A 20,797-nucleotide genomic window follows, 5' to 3' on the forward strand; every position below is an offset into this window, starting at 1 on the left:
ATTGGTGTAATGTTGCAGTAGATTCAGTTTTGAGGTGTGTGTTTTTTTTTTTGTTTTTGTTTTTAAACACAAGGCTGCATCACTAGCATCAAACACCCCAAAGTCCTTTTAAGTCTGTGAGATTTCAATTCGACAAACTATCTACTGTTCTTGTCCCTCACCCATTCTCAGCGGATTCATAATACCACAGGATGTATCTGCCAATTGACATAATTCTGCTGTATGAGATTCTGCTACTCTGCCACTGGTTGGCTAGGGATTCAGGCTGGGGTGGAGGGGTGAGGTAAATTTAGTTTTTTCTTTTGTCTCTATGAACAGTTTGATCAGTTTTCACATGTTGCAGTTTTCCTGTTTCCTATTTATCTTAAAAAGAGAAGGAAAATACTGTTTATGCTGATAAATGTTTTAATGAATAAATATTGATGTTTTTGAAAATGTCTGGTTTTGTTTTGGTATGTTACAGTTTGATGTGCACATTTTCGTTGACTAAAATGTTAATTTTGTCGACTAAAATTATATGCCATTTTAGTCAGTGTAAAATGGACTAAAATGAATTCATATGACGTGACAAAAGATTGACTGAATTTAAAGGACATTTTCTTCAAAAGACAACTACCATAACTAAAACAAAAACCAGTGTAAAAATTAACACTGTCTGCAGTACCTCAGACTAGATAGGGTTCTTTATGTCAGTGGCCTGTCCACATCACCAGAGCTTATCGCCTGCTGTTCTATAATTGACATCTTATGATGATGATTATAAACATTGCAAGGGATGAAGGTTTACTGGGGAAAAACCACACACAAACAGAGCCAGGGCCGGAGGAAGCTAAAACAGGGAAAAAAGGGAACAGAGCATGTGCCAGGTGCATGCATTTACATTAACATACATTGCCTAACTAACAGGTCACTGGCGCAGAACCAAATGAGCCCTTGCACAAATAATATGTGAACAAACAATTCAGCTGGACAGCAGTGGAGCGGCACTGGAACGTATAGTGCATGAAGGTGAGTTTGCAGTGTCTTCCTTTAGAGAAGTGAAAACCCCATCTAGACAGTAATGATGCACTCATATCATTATAAAATCACATTATAAAAAACAAATATATGCATTATATCTAGATACTCATCAGACATTGTTGAATGATCATTACAGTAATCCTGTAAATAATCCATGAGCCCCATCATCTTTTCAGAATGAAGGAGCACTTAAAATAGACTTAGAGGGACATCTACAATACATGGTGTTTCATACTACACTATGGTTTTTATTTGTTATGCCATCATTACATTTAGGCGCTGAACGGTGGAACGCATAGTTGAATAGATTTTGTAGATATTGTAGGTAATATGTCAATATTGTTGGTGAAGCAAACTCCTCTGTCCAGAGAGAGAAGGATGATATTTAATCTGACTATTATTTGTATATCAATTGTTCAAGCTCACCACTTGTTGTTTGGTTAATTGTGATGCTGCTCATCAGTTTTCATTAAAATAGTATGACCACTCCTAGTTTTGCCCTTCCCCTCTCTGTCAGCTTTCATGGAAGAGCTTCTCAGAGGATGTGCAAGCAATCATCTAAAAATGTTCCTATCTGCTGGAAGCACAGCTTATATCCAGACATGAATTTTTGCAAAATCAGAAGCCAGGTGGTGGATCATAAGATCCCGAATGCCATGTGTCCTGCTGCTGCAGTTCAGACACTCTGGTATTTGGGAAAAGAAAACAAATCTACGTCACCAGGAAAAGACGACTGGCAGTGGGATGAATTCCTCCTCCTAGAAGACTACCATTCCCATGAAGCCACATGCATCTTATCTGCACCACCCTCTTTTTTTTAATGGATGCATATTTGTAGGTCTGCTGCATCACATAATAATTCCCTCTGCATTTTTCCTGGCAGCGCATTTTTAAAAAGTTTCACTCGCAGGTTGCAGGATAGTTTTCCAGCCAGTCCTGAGAGGGTTTGTATACTCTGAGAGGGACAAATGTCATTCTGGTAAAATCAGCACACCATAATGATGACACATATAGTATGCAGGTCAGGAGAGACAGGGTGGCTCTTATTTTCTGACACTGCAGTCTCAAATCACCAAGTGAATTTTACTAAATGGAAATGTATTCTTTACAGGAAGACATGGAAACTCCCTGAAAACTAGATGAAACGCTTATGCTACTCCTGTTGGAAAGAATCCTAGTGGAGGTTGGTGAAAATTATGATGAAAGTATCTTTTTTTTTGTTTACGTCATGCATATGGTCAGATATTTCTGCATCTACGCCCCCACATCCATACGTAAAGTATACATTTAACACATTAAACATTTTGTCTATATGCCTGTATATCCTGTTAACCCAAGAAGGTGTGTTAAGAAGTTAACTGACCTTCCAAACGTATCACTGAAATAAATTACGCGCAATGCATATCCAGTGTTTCTTGCTCTCCCCAACAAACTTTTATAGTAGCAAAGATAATTTACATGCAAATAAACTGTTTCGTTTAAGCTTTTATCTGTTATTACCTATTATTATCTACGATCACAGCTAAGGCTTGGTAGAATTCATATGACATCAAACAAGGAAACCCAGTATAAAACAATATTCATAGCTCGCAACCGGGGATTACTGTGGTCTTTTATTTTGAATTTATCTTTTACTTCCTGTTGAAATCGCATTGAATTTCCACACCGAGCTGGTGAGACAGCCAGTTGGCAGTACAGTGGGAGCTCGTGGAAGAGAAACAGGGTTGGCCCTTTTAATTTATCCAAAATTTACTTCAAAATCAGTGATAGGAGGGAAATAAAAATACGCTTATTGTTAGTTTTGAAATACTTAAATCTGATTGGAAACTAAGTTAACCAAATATCCACAACTAACCTTTCTGCTTGGTAGAGGCAAATTAGCGTGTAGCCAGCTAGTCGCGAGTAGGACGCCAACCTTTCGGTTAGCAAAGCTAAAACTTCATTCGGCTGTTCGGGACGGGCGAATAGTAGCCTACTATCTTTACTGTTAGCTAGATAGCCTAATTTCTCCAGTTACATTGGTAGCTAGATTCGGACAACATGTTCAGTTGGAGCAACAAGAACGGAAAAAAAAAAGACCCCGAATTATTTCAGACTGTTTCGGACGGTTTGCGGCGGCTCTACCGGACCAAACTATTCCCCCTGGAAGACACGTACCGCTTCCACGATTTTCACTCGCCGGCACTGGAAGACGCCGACTTCGACAACAAGCCCATGGTTCTGCTGGTTGGGCAGTACTCGACCGGGAAGACCACTTTCATCCGCCACCTCATGGAGCAGGACTTTCCCGGCATGCGAATAGGCCCGGAGCCGACCACGGACTCCTTCATAGCGGTCATGCACGGCGAGCAGGAAGGGGTGATACCGGGCAATGCGCTGGTGGTTGACCCTAAGAAACCTTTCCGCAAACTCAACGCTTTTGGCAACGCCTTCCTTAACAGGTGACCCCCCCAGTAATATTAACATTAACGCTGAAGGCTTGTGAGCTTGTGTATTTATAATGTTGGCTGTGCGAATGGGCTGGGTGCCGTTCAGCTACTTTGCTAGCAACTCATTAGCAGTGTTTGATCACGGGTGTAACTCGTTTGTATGAAGTTATTTCAGATTAACCGAATAATGTACAGGTATCTAACGTGTTTTGAAGACGATCTGCTTTTGTGCAGGTCGCCTCAGTCCTTTTTTTATTATTTCCTAATTCATCTGGCTAGTTAAGTGAGTGGTCATTCGAGGTGTCGCACTGGGAAGGATGTTTGTAAACCTCTTGGGAGTTCATTCATTTTGTTTAGTTCTGTAGCGACTACGAGCTGCGAAACTACCATACGTTACATTTAAATGGATTAATTATATTTATATGTATACCAGTTCTTGAGCCAGTGCAAATGCACATTCTAGTTACTACAAAAGTTAATGGTGTTTCAGGGAACGTGGTGAAACAGAAACTGAGGTGTGAGCGAGGATTCTGCAGGATGGAGGAAATATGTTGTACGACAGCTATTTTTCTGGTTTACTTACAGGTAACACGTCTGGTGCACTTACCCATTGGAAATATGGGTATGAATTGGCTACTTTTAAGGGTTTTGAGTCTTTGACAAGTAATCAAAACATCCCAAAATGCCATTTCACTGTTGATCTTAGAAGTTACTCAGGGTCATGCATTATGGGTAGTTCTGTTGTAGGACTGCATTTAGTCTCACTGGAGTCAACAGAGAGCAAACCCAGACAGACTGTTCAATAGTGTTAGAAGTTTGGACTCCAACAGTGAAAATGGAGTTTGAGACAATCCAGGGTTTACTAGAAACAGATGATTGTATATAGTGGGAGCTGGTGGTGTTACTCTAATTTGCTTCCAGTGAAAGCCTAACTGCTGGAGTGTGCTGTTACCATCCCTTATCTCCCATTCATACCTGCAATGGGGCATTACTGACAGAACTGTCACTGACTGATTTTAATATTGCACAAATTATCTCTCTCTGTTCTATAGGTTAATTGTATTAATGGTGTTGCCCACTGCTGTTTGTCTAACCTCCACTTGTGTTTGGTAATATGTATAAGACTGGAAGATCTGTTGGTGCTTTATTTTCAAAACCCACTCTAGTTTTTGATCATCAGAGTTGGGGTAAATTCTATTTCAGTTCAGTCCATTCAGGGAATGAACTGAAGTTATGTTTTTACAGCATTGAATCTACTGCTTTACTGCTGCTGTTGCATTGTCTGAATACTGCTACCAGGACTGTATGGACTGTTAGGTTTTAGTGTCTGTGCTGCATAGAATGCCATGTTGAAGGCCTTGTTCACCTGAACCAACCTGTTTAGTGTTAGTTATTAACCAGGCTGTACTGCATTGCAAAAAACAATATGCTGGTTGCACAAGTTGCTGCAAGTTTTAGTACTACACTATAGTGCCCAAGCATTATCTATGCATTTTATTTTACTGCAGTGTTTACTTATAGCTGTCTTTCAGCTTCTTTATTCTGTAAGATGTATTGGAGGTAGCACTGTCCTCATTATATTACATTATTGGCATTTAGCAGACGCTCTCATCCAGAGTGACTTAAATTGGTTACAGTTTTTTTACAATGTTATTTATTTATACAGCTGGATATTTACTAAGGCACTTGTGGGTTAAGTACTCTGCCCAAGGGTACAGCAGCAGTGTCCCGGCAGGGAATTGAGCCGGCAGCCTTTCAGTTATGAGTCCTGCTTCTTAACCACTATGCTGCACTGCCGCCCCATTTAATAACTTTAATGTCCTCATGGAGCTTATTTATTCCAACACCGCTGTAGCTTATCTGGTTGCATTGGCCCTCATTATTCTGAAGTTTGGGGTGTTGACGCTCTGTATATTTAGCATGAGCAGTTATCTAGTGACGTGGCAAAGCCTTGACTCTGTTCTGTGCTAGTGGTCCTGCAGTGGATGCTGGGTAATTCCCAACTATCATGTTTAGCAGTCCAATTCACTCTGTTCCTCATGATGCATTCTGCTTGCTAACATCACATTCCAGGACACCTTCATCTTCAGAGAGTCATGCGCTGCATCCCAATATTACTCAATTGCATCCTTTCCTTGATTCCTATATCCTCACATCCTCTGTGACCCACTAATCGATAACTAGTCACCTCCTTAAGGATGATTCTAATTCTATAGGAGACGTATGAACTGTTGCAGTGAACTGATGCTGCTTTATGTGTTATGCCAATGTTGTCGTTTCCACAATTATTTTCCAGAAATCTCTTGACCTTTTTCCCAGGGTCAGGGAGTAATTTCCCATTTTTTTTTCTCAATTGGACTGGGTTTTTTTTTTGTTTTTTGATTACCTCTGGAAACATGCACTCTGCTATATGTACAGCGCTTTGTGACATCAGGTGTAAACATGTGAAATGTTTGTGTGTAAATAAAACTAATAAAATGTAATTGATTTATTGATACGATAAGGAAGCGATATCTGTCCTTGTTTGTCTCCTCCAGCAGAGGATTCATTGATATATCTTCACATGAAAGAGTTTTCCAAGGTTCTCTGACGTAAACCACCATGCAGGTGTCACATTCTGTTAGTAAATGTCCCAAATACCAAAACGTGTTTCGTTCCAACAAAGAAGCAGATTCGATGTTCGTAGAAAAAGACAGGAAGGTTTATTTGCACAGCCAGCCGTGGGAACATCAGCATTGAGCAGAAGTTCAACAAGTATAAGGTTTAGTTCTTTTTTATATAGTTACAGTAAGTACATTTACATGAGTTACAATGACCAGAGGGGGGTGCTGTTTTTGATTGGTTTTGTGGAGCTGTGAATTGCTAAACAGCTCCCTCCATGATTGGGTCTCTCCTGAACCTCGTTGCCTAATTTGCTCCGTCGGGTTCAAACTTTGGAAGTGAAGTCCGTATATGGTAATGGGGAACCCCGTGTTCCGCAGACTGTTACCATCAAGAGGCGCCGTTTGGCTCCGGTCGGATGTAGTGGCATCACTTTGTATTCTAATGCACATTGCTTGTCTCCAGCGTTTGTAATCTAATACACATCACTTGTCTCCGGATCAAACGCCGTGCCGTTCCTCAGAACTGTCTTCATAACACATTCCATACATTTTTTTCCAATTTGCAATAACATAAAAATGCATGAGACACAAATACATAAAAATACACCAAAACCATGTAAGTAACAACAGATAAGCAGCCAGACTACAATGACAAACACAACAGAAATAAATTATATTTTGACAGTTGCATGCATCTTACGGATTTTTTGCTGAATAGTGCATAAAGAGGTGATGTAATTTAAGTCATCCTTAAAAATTGGGTTTTTATGCAAAATTCCTTTTTATGGATGAAACATTTTGTTAGCAGAATAGCCAAATTAACTATGCATTCCATGTTGATCTTATCTGAAAACAGAAGGGATTCCTACTAAACGTCAGTGTATCTCCTTGGTGGGCATCGCCAGTATTTCCACAGACTGGAAAACGGGAGCAAACAAAAGAATGCAAAATCCTTTAGGGCAGCCAGGCGTTTCTGTTTCTCATTCAGTCTTGATGCTTGTTTGTTTTCTAATGATGTCAGTGCTTTGAACTTTCTTACCAGGTATTGGTTGGTTTTTAAATAAGGGATCCCCCAGGGTCTGTCTGCGTTCTGTGTCAGCTGGGGTGTGGCCTATTCCTGTATCAAAGAGTACAGAAAGGGAGTGGAGTACTTCATATGGTACAAACGTCTGTGAAGAGGAGGGTAGCAAGACTATAAGTCAAACCTGGGATGTGCTCACATATACAGCTGTAGTATTCAGCATTGACTTCTAACTTGGGTAAAGGCGAGGTAACATTTTTACCTTTTTTTACCTGTCATGATGAATGACTCTTATGTGCTCAGAATGGAATTTGCTTAATACTTTGGCAGACTGTGCTGGGGGGGGGTGGTGCATCTGAATTGCAGTCTACCTGTTACATTGTGTCTTGTTCCCATATGCCAGACTTTTGAGACAATAGGCCAGTTATAGTTTCTGTTGAATCAAGTGGGAATATGTGAACATGACCTTTCAGTATTCTGCAATAAAGCGGAACCCCCTCTGTCACGAACAGCAGACTCAGGAATGGCGCAATCAGTGCCAGAGTGCCAAAGCTTTACCATTCCGATTATGGTTATGGTTATGGTTAATCTGTGTGTTGCCGGTGGGATGTGTACTGTGAACAGCTTCTCAGGTAACTTCCAGAATGTCTGGTTGTTTCCACATGACGCAGGCACCCAGCCTGGGACCTTTGCATTTCTGGCCACTCCTCAGTTCTCCGCTCGCACACCTCAAGAAACCCAATGCTGCTCAGTGTGGGAGTAGCCATTGAGCTGCACAGGCAAGGGGCAGCCAGCATCCTCAATCCCAACAATGTTATGGGAAATAGAGGGGGAAATAGCAGACCAACGAAACCCTGCTAGCGTGGAAATGTGGATTAGCCAGAATTATGGCTATGTCATACGTGACTGCTAAAAATGGAGTGACCCATATGGTAGCCCGAGTTGCCCATTAGAAACTTAAGCTGCCCGTCCTGCTGGCCTCAGACCTCAGTATTTTGACATTAACCTTTGTATCAGCAAGCAATTTACCATTTAGAACACCAGGTGAGAGGAAATGATTAGCATTTCTACCTATCAGAAAGATCATTTAAAAATTAATGATGCAAGAATGGAGCACATTCTATGAAGCACAGCCCATCCGACTGCCACTGCCTGTGTCTGGGTTAGGGTCTCATGCTGAATCTCTTCCAGCTGCTCAACAGCACGCAGAGACAGAGGGCATGTTTGCCCTTGGAGTACAGGAATGCCCTTGTGATAAGAAAGCTGATTTCCCCACTCTGGTATCCTTGATCAAGCAAGCAGCCTGGATCTGAGAGAACATTTTATAGAGCAAAGTGATGATATCGGCAGACGTGTAAACATCACACAGAGCTCTGGCCAAGCCTGACTAGGCAGGACAGGGGAGATCTTGTTAAGGAGATTTTCCCACAGCCAGATTAACTCCAGTCCTTCTCTGCCATATGGTACCTTGTTCTTTGCCGGTGCAGGATTACAGGAAGAACCTGGCCAATAATACAGAAAGGCAAAGCCCCTGGGAAGTGGTCCTAAAATGTCTAGATTGGCACATTGTGATCCTGCAGCAGTGTCAGAATTGTGATCTTACAGAAGTTATGCTTGTCATGTCACAGTAGGCGGAATCACCGCGGGTTACAGCCACTTGCTGAGTGGCAGCGTTAGCGTTCAGCTTGAATGCTGCGAAAACACACACAAAAAAAACACATCTAAAATGGGAAAGAGCTGTTGTGCCATTTATTGTAAAAAAATAGATTCAACAAGAAATCGGAGCTATCTTTTTACAAACTGCAGAAAGCTTGGGAACGCTGCAGGTTGTAGCGTTTGGGAACGCTGTGTTCTTTTAATCTACCTCATTGTGTGTGTTTCTGTAAGTTATGTGTGTCTTTTGTCATTTTCCACTGCTACTGTAACACTTTAATTTCCCCTTGGGGATAAATAAAGTACTCTATCTATCTAGGCCTATCTTTCTAAAGAAAAGAGAAGCAAATTGGTCGCTGCAATACGCAGAAACAACTGGAATGCAGGCACCCAGACCTGTATCTTACAGTTTTCCGAATAAAAGTTGTAATAAAATAAAAATATTTTTACTTTAATTTTGCCAACAAATCCCGCCTTGAAGTACGACCAAGCGTCAAGGCTTTTGCGGACATTCTAAAACGCTTAACGTGAAACGGCTTTTAACGTGTCTTAATGTTCCAAAACAGCGATCAGTGATCACCAAATTTCTCTCGGACATCTCTTGTCATAAACACTTTCAGCTGTCAAAAAAAAAAAAAAATCTAAACCGAAATCCTATGAGTATGGACGTTATCTTACATTAAGCGTTTTCCTCTCCATTGACGCCCATTATAAGGAAAAGGCTTAACGTGGCTTAATATTTAAAATAGCGTCCAATGATCACCAAATTTGTCTGACATCTCACATGTCATAAACACCATCTCCTATCAAAAAAGCAAAACTAAAATCCAAGGAATATGAACGTTAGGCCGACTTTGGTGACCAAATTTGGTGATCACTGATCGCTGTTTTGGGACATTAAGCCACGTTAAGCTTTTTCCTTATAATGGGCTTCAATGGAGAGGAAAACGCTTAACGTGAGATAACGACCATACTCCTAGGATTTCGGTTTTGAATTTTTGACAGGAGGAAGTGTTTCTGACAAGAGATGTCTGACAGAAATTTGGTGATCATTGATCACAGTTTTGGAACATTAAGCCACGTTAAGCGTTTTAGAATGTCCCGGCTTTTGTATGCCTTCAGGCTTTGCTTTGTGTATTTCCCCAGCATCGAAATCAGGTGCATATAAATGTCAGGAAACCCGATTCCTGGCGACATGTAAATGTCCATACACCACTGGTTCTTTGGTAAGTTGTAAGGATCACTGTCGAGTCCAAGTGCCTTTAATTTAAGCAGATAATCGTTTTACTCCTGCTTTCGCAGTTTCCCCTACTAAAGGCAGCTATGTTGCAGGATGTTTTGCCACTCAGTCCGACTGAGGGGGCGTATTCCGGCGGGAAAGTGACGTCAGTGCTTAACCTGTATTCCAAACGAAGTTTGCTTGTGCTATCAGTATTATTCTGATAACATTTTACTATAAAGCAGAATGTGAAGCTGGCCTGTAAGTGGCTCTGTGAGTAGAGTTTGCTTTGTCAAAGATGGAAAAACGAAGGTCAGCGGAGGTAAGCTCATTTTGATAATTAGGGGAACTGACTCAGCATTGCCACACTTCCAGTAATACTGAGAGGAAGAAATGACACACACACACACATTCAGATTCAGTCTCTCACACACACTCACACACACACACATGCACACACACATGCAGTCACAGTGCCAGTCAAAGGTTTGGACACGGTTTTTTCTTTATTTTTACTCTTTTCAACATCTTGGAATAGTGGTAATGACATCAAAAGGTAAACTGAGGTTGGACCCTGCAGTGGTTCAGATATGAATCCAGAGGCAAGAGGGCAGTGCAGGCCCAACACAAGAGAAATTTGTGAATTTAACAATTAGAGCCTTTGATGAAGCTGCTCTGCTTCCTCTCAATCTGCTGTATGTCACCTGCACTGTGCGTGCGTGTGCGTACGTGCGCGTGTGTGTGTGTGTGAGAGAGAGAGAATGCATGTGTACTGTTGCGCTTACTGTATTTGTTTGTTGTGTTGCAGTGTAGTTACCTACTTTGTTTTGGAGCTACTTTGTGCATGTACTGTTGATTAAGTGAAATGGATTAAACTGATGTGTTTTATCAGGATTTCTTCGAGCACCAAGTGTTCAAAAGGAGAATATTGATGTGTCAGCGAGTTTCACAATTTTACTAATTTTTTTTTTGCGTTGTTTTTGTGATTCCTGTGTCATTGTCTGTAAAATGTGCACTGTGTGGAGCTGATGTGTTAAACAGGACACAGGTGCACGCTCATTAGTTGGGCTGTCCCGAATACCATTTTTTGGGTCCCGTAGCTTTATAATCAACAGCAAACATTCGAAGCTTCAGCCAGGGGGCGGGTGCTGAGCATGACTCTGGAAGGACTCAGCAAGACATTTCTCCATTCTCGGCTGAGATGGACAGCATCGCGAATGTGCTGATAAAATGTATTTTTCAGTTCGCCTTTATTGACAGCCTACATATAGCAAAAAAAAAAAAAAAAAAAAACACGAATATCCGAATCCCAAAATTGAAAACCGAACCTACCCAACGAACGAATATCCGAATAGTAAACAGGTATTGGGCTTAAAAGCAAGTGAATTAACATTCTCCTTGTCACTAACCTTTTTAATGGTCGCACTTGAAAGGAACAAGCTAAACTCTGCATTTTGATCCACTAGTTAATGAATACCTGCTCCAAAGGGGTTAATGTATATTTTTGCCACTTTTGGTTCTTTTTTCATCATGTTGTGTATCATGTCAAACTGACTTCTAGGGGCAGCAGTGTGGAAGTGAACCTTGTGAGTAATTAAGGTTAACTACAGTTGTAGCAGAGGTTCACATACAAGGTAGTGGAACCTGCTCACTTGTTGGTATGGGTTCATGTGCTTGGTTAACTTTTTTCCTGCTCTGTTTTGGAATCACCAGTTGTGCACTATGCTTCTCGCACAGCCATGGCCAGTGCATTTTCTAAGGAGCGTTGAGGCAAGACAAATGCTGTCCTTCGATACACTCGCACGCAGCTAACACACTTTGGCTCTGTGAACATACTGTAGAGCACTGTTCGGTGAGTGATGACATGCATTGTGTTACAATACCCTCCATGACCTTAACCCTGCAGCAACTCTTGCTTTGATCAAATTCTGCACAGTAATGGTGTCATTATGACCATGAAGTAATTTTATGATTGGAGTCACCATTTACCCATTTGGACCAGGATTAGGGCTAGGAGTGTCCTGGTTCACTGTCCCTGTGTCTCTCCACAGGTTTATTTACTCTCACTGTGCCTGTGTCTCTCCACAGGGTTATGTACACTCACTGTCCCTGTTTCTCTCCACAGGTTTATGTGTGCTCAGATGCCCAACCCTGTGCTGGAGAGCATCAGCATAATCGACACCCCAGGAATCCTTTCTGGAGAGAAACAGCGCATCAGCAGGGGTGAGCCACATATCCATTCCTCTGTCTCTCTGTCCATCAGTATTCCCCTCTCTCTCCTGCCATCTCTTCTTTCTATTACTGTCCATCTCCCTCCCTCTTTTTCACTTGGCAGTATGTTGTGTGGGAAGGGGCAGTCCTTGTTCTTGTTCATTGAGTAAGGGAAACCCAATCAGAGTTCATTTTGAGCAGGAGTGTGGCCCATGTTTGGTTCCTCTCAGTACAGACATGTAAACACAGGCTCAGGGTCTGCTTTCTGTAAGGGTGCCATATCTGTTTCCTTGTAGTTTCCAAGCATGAAGCAGCACATCATGAATGTGCCTCATGGTGCAGCATGGTTTCTGGCCAATTGACTCCCCTTCAAACCTCAGGCAGTAGCCGGACCCTCAGCAGAGAGGAACATCCAATCTGTGCCCCTTTAGAGCATCCAATGGGAGCATGCATTTAGGGTGAATTTGTCTACATGGTATGTGCACACACACGTCTGTGTGTGTGTGTGTGTGTGTGTGTGTGTGTGTGTGTGTGTGTGTGTGTGTGTGTGTGTATATGTGTATGTATGTGTATGTATGTGTATGCTGGGGCCCAGAATAACGCAAGCCAAGTTGGGCCATTCTTCAGTCCACTTAGCCTCCGCACTCAGCAGTCAGCACAGGGCCCATAGCGTTGCAGTTCCCCATTTATTCCCCAAAATAAAATAGTCACACACGAGCAGCAGGCATGCTTTTATTTCTGCTATCTGATTACGTGGATGTGCTGATGGCTCTCACATAACTCAGTCCATCATTCCTTCTTTCAAAACTGTTGAAATTACCAGATGCTCAATTTTCATCTCCTGATCAGAGATTAGCAGAAATGATAACTGTATGCACTGGGTGCATTGTGGGATACTTGGACGGGAATTCCCCTAGTGTAGGGTTCTCCAACCTTTTTTCATCTGAGAGCTACTTTGAAAAAATCAAAGTGGCAGACAGCTACTCATGTCTTATATTACTCACACTTCACTTAACATATCAAAACACTCACATTAACCAGCTAATTCAAGCTACTTTTTGTATATACATGTATCAAATGTCAATATCCAAAGCTCACATTTTGGATCAAATGCATCTTAAATTCACATCAATAGCATGCCAAATGTACAGTATGTTCTGTGTCCATATGTTTCAAATTTCAATGTGTCAAGCTCACTGTAGCGAAGGGCAAGAGCAGTCACCCCACCCGGCCTTGAACCCGGGTCAAGTGGATACCAAACTGCAGCTTTGACCATGACGCCAAGGAGCCAAGCTCATTGGTATACAAATAAAATTGATTTTTTTTGGCCTGGTCACTTTCTTTGTTCGTCATAAATCTGGCTATTTTATAAGCTAAACTGGCTTGCTCAGTAGCTAGCCTACAGGGTAACTGACGTGACAATGTGTTGGCAAACTTGACAGTAGCCAACTTATAACTTATTTGATTGACAGCTGATATCATTTTGTGTTGGAGGTGGGTGGGACATCTTTCAATTCAATTCAATTCAATTTTATTTGTATAGCGCTTTTTACAACACAAGTTGTCACAAAGCAGCTTTACATTGATCCCAGGCCTGAGACCCCCTGAGAGCAAGCCTAAGGCAACAGTGGCAAGGGAAAAACTCCCCAATTAGCAGGAAGAAACCTTGAGCACAACCCAGCTCCCCCAGGGGGAGCCCATCTGCTTCTGGCCGGCACTGGGCAGATAGAATTAGAGAGAGGATGATGGATTATAATTACAGAGCAGATGATGCAGAGCAGTTTTTAAGGCAGTTTTGAATGTGAAGTGATTAAAACTGCACTTCAACCGCCTATTAAAGGGTTTCCCCACCAGCCATGCTCATGGTCACGAGACCTTGTGGCTGCAGACACCCAAAAGGTTTTTAACGTTTAGTATAACCTTACAGTGCTATATCAGTTTAACTGCATGTGATATTGTGTTGTCTCCCATGAATTCCAGTACACCAATGTGCTCTCTCTCACACTCTGTCACACAGACATGCACATAACAAGAACTACGTAACCATTCAGTAGCCATTTCCTGTCCCTTGAACATATTCCTAGGTGCTTCCTCTCTCACCCTCCCCAGTACAGGCTAAAACAGTACATCATGTTTGGATGTGTTAATTTGGAAAGGGGTCTGTTTCCGGAGGGGCAACAGGGAGTGACCTTCACTCAGACAAGCATTTCTAATCCTTATCACACCTTCAATCATTTATAGAAAGAGCCATTTTAATGTTGAGTCCCCTTTTTTTCAGATGTGCAAAAGTAAGTTGGCAGATGAATTTCAAAAAAAACTAAAAGTGATAAGGTCTAATATTTGGTTGCATAGCCCTTGATGCGACCCATTGACATTACCAAACGTGTGGTATCTTCTTTGGAAATGCTTTTACAGGCCTTCACTGCAGCTGCTTTCAGTTGATATTTGTTACGAGGGCTGTCTGTCTTGCGCAATCTCCTCTTCAACAAGTAAAATGTGTGCTCAATTGGATTTAGATGTGGTCACTGACTTGGCCAGTCTAAAACCTTCCACTTTTTGTCATTGATAAAAGCTTTGGTTGCACGGGCAGTGTGTTTGGGGTCATTGTCTTGTTGCAGGATGAAGCGCCGGCCAATGAGATTGGAGGAATTTCTTTGTACATAGCCAGATAAAATCCGTCTGTACACTTCTGAATTCATCCTGCTACTGCCATCATCTGTTATATCGTCAATAAAGTGAGCCAGTTCCAGAAGCAGCCATACATGGCCAGGCCATGACATTACATCCTCCATGTCTCACAGATGAGGTGGAATAGTTTGGATCATGGGTAGTTCCTATCTTTCTCCACACTTTTGGCTTTCCATCACTTTGGTGAAAGTTTATTTTGGTCTCATCTGTCCATAAAACTCCAGAACTCTTCTGGCTGGCTCTGTATTATTTGGCGAATTCTAATCTAGCCTTTCGATTCTGGCTGCTGATAAGAGGTTTGCATCTTGCAGTATACCCTCTATAATTCTTCTGTCGCAGTCTTCTGCAAACAGTGGATTGTGATACTTTCACACCTGCACTCTGTAGACTGGCGGCTCCAGCTCACAGACAAACATGCTCACAGACACATAAATGCACTCATACACATACACATGCAAACACGCATACACACACAGGTGGTGGGAGGATCACAGAAGTCCCTGGGGGGGTGGTGGTGGGGGGGTTCTTTTGGAGCACAGAGACTGAGCAAGAGGCCTCTCTGGAAGAGCTATCCTGTGGGCTCCTGTGGGTTTTCCTGTTTGGCCTTCTGTGATGAATCCATAAGCCCTGCAGCCTGTGTTCCTCTTTAGAATTCCACTAATGTTAACAAATGGGCAGATTTAGAATATATTACATACTCTAAATCAGCAACTACATTTTCCAGCCAGTTAACTCAGAGCACCCCAGGCTGGGGACAGTACTCTGACCCGACCAAGCATGGCATTTGTAGCTTCGAAACTATAGGAGATAGCATTTAATCTCACAACTAATAAACAATTAATAAGCAATTTAATAAACAATTAATCTTGCATGCAAGTGAAATATCTAAGTTTTCATCATATCTGCTGTTTTGATTGTAATAAATTAAGTTTATTTGCAATGAAAATTACATTAAACTGTAGGCTATACAGTAACTAATGTATTTCAATGTATTGCTGAATATTACAGTTAACTTCCATGGTTTTTCTTATGAAATGGTCCATATTCTTTAAAAAAGCATTCCCTATGCTTCCGTATGCCTTGCCAGTGTTGTGAAAGTGGTTTGAATGTAACTCCAGGGACACACAGGAAAGGGTTTCTGCTTGTGTGAGTTTCCTCAAACAGGAAAAACAGGTTTGCCTCTGTTTTTGTGAAACTTTGTATCTGCATGTGGATTTATAGCAGCTTCATTCTGCTCAGCGTTGGGGTGTGAGGAGCATTCAGCCCAGGGATGGAGGGAGGATGTGGTCTGAGCTGACTGATGTACATACACAGGCACACATGTACATACACACATATACATATACATACAAATACATATAAACGCATATACACGCACGCATACACATGTGCACACACATGCACATATATACAAACGCACACAAGCGCACACATACATACAAAAACATGCATACACAGCATACACATACATACAGTACATACATGCGTAGACCACAGCACACAGGCATATACACAGTGGCACATAACATAAAATGAATCTTTTATTGTCTCATATTCACCAGCCTAAAAGCCAAAAATGAGCAGAGTATAGACGTCATAGTAAAATGCAAATGCCTCCAGCTTTCATGTCATTTACTTATTAGAATTAAAGATATATAATACCTCCAAATCTCTAGACCAAAGATGTAAATAAATATGAACTGGGTGAAATAAATCTGGTTAGAAAGACATGTCTTTATATGTGAAATTTTACCTAAACTTTGAATATGTACTGAGTTGTACTGTAAATGCATGTACTGAGCTGTCTTTAATACTGTATGTGCTGTCTTTGTCTAGTCCCTACTTCCTGAAGGGCTTTACACCAGTCAGTATGAACTGGAATAGATGCATCCCCCTCTGTCATTAACACTGCAGTTCAGCGATTATAGGAACACCTGTGTTAGCATTGTTTTTAGCATTTGTGTCTCTTATCCCTCAATACTCTATAGAGGACAGTAGAGAGTGAGCTCCGTCACATTGAAATTAAGCTTAGTGTTTCGTTCCAGCTAATGAATCCCTCTCTCCCCTCGCCCCAGGCTACGACTTTGCGGCAGTGCTGGAGTGGTTTGCTGAGCGTGTGGACCGCATCATCCTCCTCTTCGACGCCCACAAGCTTGACATCTCAGACGAGTTCTCTGAGGTTATCAAGGCCCTGAAGAATCACGAAGACAAGATGCGTGTGGTGCTGAACAAGGCCGACCAGATTGGCACACAGCAGCTGATGCGAGTCTACGGTGCCCTCATGTGGTCCCTGGGGAAGATCATCAACACACCTGAGGTGGTGCGCGTCTACATTGGCTCCTTCTGGGCCCAGCCGCTCCTGGTGCCCGACAACCGCAAGCTGTTCGAGGCTGAGGAGCAGGACCTGTTCCGGGACATCCAGGGCCTCCCAAGGAATGCTGCCCTGCGCAAGCTGAACGACCTCATCAAACGTGCCCGACTTGCCAAGGTGAGACCATGCTGGGGGGTGTCTGGTTTGGTCAGGTGAGAAACACAAGCAGAGAGCGCTACCCCTGTCCGGAAGGCCTGTAACAGCCACATTTGTCATTTACTGTTGGGCACTGCTAGCTCAATTTGGAGCCCTTATTTGGGCAGTTACATCATCTGTGATTCCAAAAATCTCTCCCTCTCTCTGTAAAGGTCCATGCCTACATCATCAGCTCTCTGAAGAAGGAGATGCCCAGTGTATTTGGGAAGGAGAACAAAAAGAAGGAGCTGATTGCTAACTTAGGGGAGATCTACCTGAAGATTGAGAAGGAGCACCAGATTTCGCCAGGGGATTTCCCCAGTCTCAAGAAGATGCAGGTAATAGGAGCCAGCGTCCTCTGTTCACTCATTCACCCCCACCCCCCCACCCCACCCACCCATGACATCTATACTCTGTTCATTTTCGGCTTTTAGGCTGGTGAATATGAGACAATAAAAGATTTATGTTATGTGCCCCCCATCCCATTCCTCAGGAGATCCTGGCGGGACAGGACTTAACAAAGTTCCAGTCAATGAAGCCCAAGCTGCTGGAAGCGGTGGAGGACATGCTGGCCAACGACATCGCCAAGCTGATGACCCTGGTCCGCCAGGAAGAGGCGGCCATGCCCAGCCAGTCGGTGAAGGGTGGCGCATTTGAGGGCACCATGAACGGGCCCTTTGGCCATGGCTATGGTGAAGGCGCTGGTGAGGGCATTGACGAGCTGGAGTGGGTAGTGGCCCGTGACAAGCCCTCCTATGATGAGATCTTCTACACCCTCTCACCCATCAACGGCAAGGTATCGGGCGCCAGTGCCAAGAAGGAGATGGTGAAGTCCAAGCTGCCCAACACTGTGCTGGGCAAGATCTGGAAGCTGTCCGACGTGGACAAAGACGGTTTCCTGGATGATGAGGAGTTTGCCCTGGCCAACCACCTGATCAAGGTGAAGCTGGAAGGGCACGAGTTGCCTGCCGAGCTGCCCCCGCACCTGATACCCCCCTCCAAACGTGGGCAGGAGTAAAAGGCGGAGATGGAGAACAGATGGTTTTTGTGGGACGTGGGGTGGGAGGGGAGAGTGGGGCAGTGTTGGGGGGGGGATGGATCTATGTTTGAGGATTAAGAGTTCAGCTGTGTAGGTGGGGTAGGCAAAAAATTATTTGAGAGTAACAAGGGAATGGGCATGCTAGTGGGATCTTTCAAAAAAATATGTTGAATAGAAAATATAGATTGTATAGTCCATAAAAGGAACATGCGACCCTAAGCTTTATGTTTATTCTTCATTAGAATGGTTTTATTTACATTATAATGTGACCATTTTCTCTTCTTTGTATTTCATGAATTGTAAAATTTTATCTTCCTTCTTGCTGTAATTATTGAATTGTGAGGCAAGAAATGCTTGTGCTCCCATGTCAGTTCCATTTTAGGACTTTCACGCAACTAATAGTCTTTGATTTAATTCAGTCTTTAGTCAACCTCCTGCTTAACTAATCAGATTAAGGGTGGGATCAGAAACATGGCATTTAGATATTGTACTGAATGTTTTGGAATGGAACACTGCATTGTCCTTCCGCTTCAGCTGGTTTCTATTCCAGTAAGGCATCTGTAATGAGACATAAAGCACTGTAAGTGGACCACAGTGGTATACATTCCTGACTCTGGGCCTTCTCCACTGCACAATTCCTCTTGCTGCCCCCACCATTCCTCAAAACGCTGATTTCTGACCAGGGAGCAAAGGTGTAAGAAAGCAGCCACTAAATAGGTCATTTTCTCAGCACAGATCTGAGGTCAGTGCTGCTGAAGGGAGATGGGAGTGTTGGGGCTGTTCCCAATGTAACCTAGCTCCCTGTACCTTCACAGCTCTTGCCTCAAATTACAAGCAGCAGTGAGTGTTGAGTGTGTCACATCTTGCAGGTAAAGCAAGCAAAAAAAAAACTGGGATGGAGGGAAATAAGTGTCTTTCAGATGCTAGCCCCAGCTGCAAGCCTGAGGCTGTGTGATGCAGCAAACAGCAGTAGGCCCGAAACAGACCTCTGTCCACTGTGTAGAAATAAATAGTACATTCTGTTTATCTTGCTCAGTTATGTTTTGTAGACACACACCTCATTTAAACAAAAATATACAAAAATGTACCCATAAATCTGTGCTCAGCCAACTGCACTAGTGCATTAGGAAATTAAAGCCTTTGAAGGTTGATACAGAGCAGGTCTTTTTATGGTTCTATACACAGATTGTTTGGCCAGTTGTTTTGGTTTGAAATGAGGAATAAGATGGTTGTACCTCTTGTATATTTTCTGCAATAGCTGCTTCACTGTCATAGTCACACATGTATAGATGTGCACATTTGTTAATGGTCTTAGATGTGATGACACAAATTATCACTGGGTCAGCTGGTCCATCTCTCATTTTTTTCTAATTTCTCAACTTATTTTGCAAGGGAAAAAATGTAGTTTGTAGCTGCCACTTTTAGAATTGCTTTTAAGAATCCTGACTTAATACATTTTTGGCCAGTGTGTGATGTGGTTTTTATGTGAAACATGAACAGGCATCTATATATGCAAAGCATCTTCAATTGTTCTCCCAAAAACAAGGAGTGATAGGGGAGCTGGCTGGCTGCAATGATGCAGCAGTCTCAGATGCTCTGCACTCTGCGGGAAACAATGGGCTGTTTCACAAGGATTATCAAGCCTTTGTCAGCATCCTCAGCCTGTTAGATGACCACGTCACAGCCTTAGCTCAATTGAATGACAGCTACCTGCAGTTGGTTTAAATCTGAAAGGGATCAGACATATCAACAGTAGAACTCTTTTTTTCCCTCTGTATAGCAGCACTAGGATCTTTTGTAACACAGCGACTATCAGGGTATTAACATAGTTCTTGTAGATTTAGGTCTTTTGTATCTCATGCTCTAAAAGCAATTTTCCTCACACCTTCTCCTGGTTTTACCAGGCTTCTGAATATTGTTACACATAAGTAATCTACCAGTAAGGAATATTTTTGATGGTTGTTTTCAAAGGGTACCAAGTAAGATTTAACTCAAATCAGCTCTTTTGTTCAAGAACGTGTAAAAATGTCTTAAGCTGCAAAAAGAGGTGTAAGAGAGTGAATCTGGGGAATATCTGGCGTCCAACTAAAGCAGTCTGCGTTGTAGGGATCCAACCACACTTACCTTCCAGCAGCTTGTTTAGCATCTTGCACAACCCCTGTATTTAAAGCAAAAGTGCCTCAATGTCAATAGCTTTATACTCATCCTCTATAAATGCTGTGCATATGTATATTGATTTTCTTTGTTTTTAAATAAAGGTCACTAAAATGTGTTAACTTTGGGTCATGATAGTTTTGTGTGGAAATGTATTGTGTGTTTATGTATGCGTAAGAGATGGTGTGAGCAGGGGAGCCTTGTATTTTTAGCTAGGACGTCTTGGCAACTGTTTCCCTCACTTAAGCATTCTT

The 20,797-nt window shown here is 42.4% G+C and overlaps 1 protein-coding gene across 1 annotated transcript; it reads left to right on the forward strand.

The window, feature by feature from the left end:
- The first annotated feature begins 2,701 nt into the window (after positions 1-2,701).
- On the forward strand, positions 2,702-20,592 carry LOC118790998 (EH domain-containing protein 1-like). The gene is made up of 5 exons (XM_036548193.1): positions 2,702-3,461; positions 12,071-12,168; positions 16,920-17,332; positions 17,524-17,688; positions 17,844-20,592. Exons 1-5 carry the CDS (start codon positions 3,061-3,063, stop codon positions 18,366-18,368), a joined length of 1,602 nt encoding a protein of 533 aa, XP_036404086.1. The 5' UTR covers positions 2,702-3,060; the 3' UTR covers positions 18,369-20,592.
- Positions 20,593-20,797: the final 205 nt, after the last annotated feature.

Source organism: Megalops cyprinoides, chromosome 16 (genome assembly GCF_013368585.1).
Source record: "Megalops cyprinoides isolate fMegCyp1 chromosome 16, fMegCyp1.pri, whole genome shotgun sequence".
In the NCBI taxonomy this organism is placed as follows: Eukaryota; Metazoa; Chordata; class Actinopteri; order Elopiformes; family Megalopidae; genus Megalops; species Megalops cyprinoides.

Excerpts from the sequence above, each read along its gene's own strand:
- LOC118790998 (XM_036548193.1), top strand. The coding sequence starts at position 3,061 with ATGTTCAGTTGGAGCAACAAGAACGGAAAAAAAAAAGACCCCGAATTA. Across the intron at positions 12,169-16,919 it reads GAAACAGCGCATCAGCAGGG|GCTACGACTTTGCGGCAGTG; the intron begins GTGAGCCACATA and ends CCCTCGCCCCAG. Across the intron at positions 17,689-17,843 it reads CCAGTCTCAAGAAGATGCAG|GAGATCCTGGCGGGACAGGA; the intron begins GTAATAGGAGCC and ends CCCATTCCTCAG.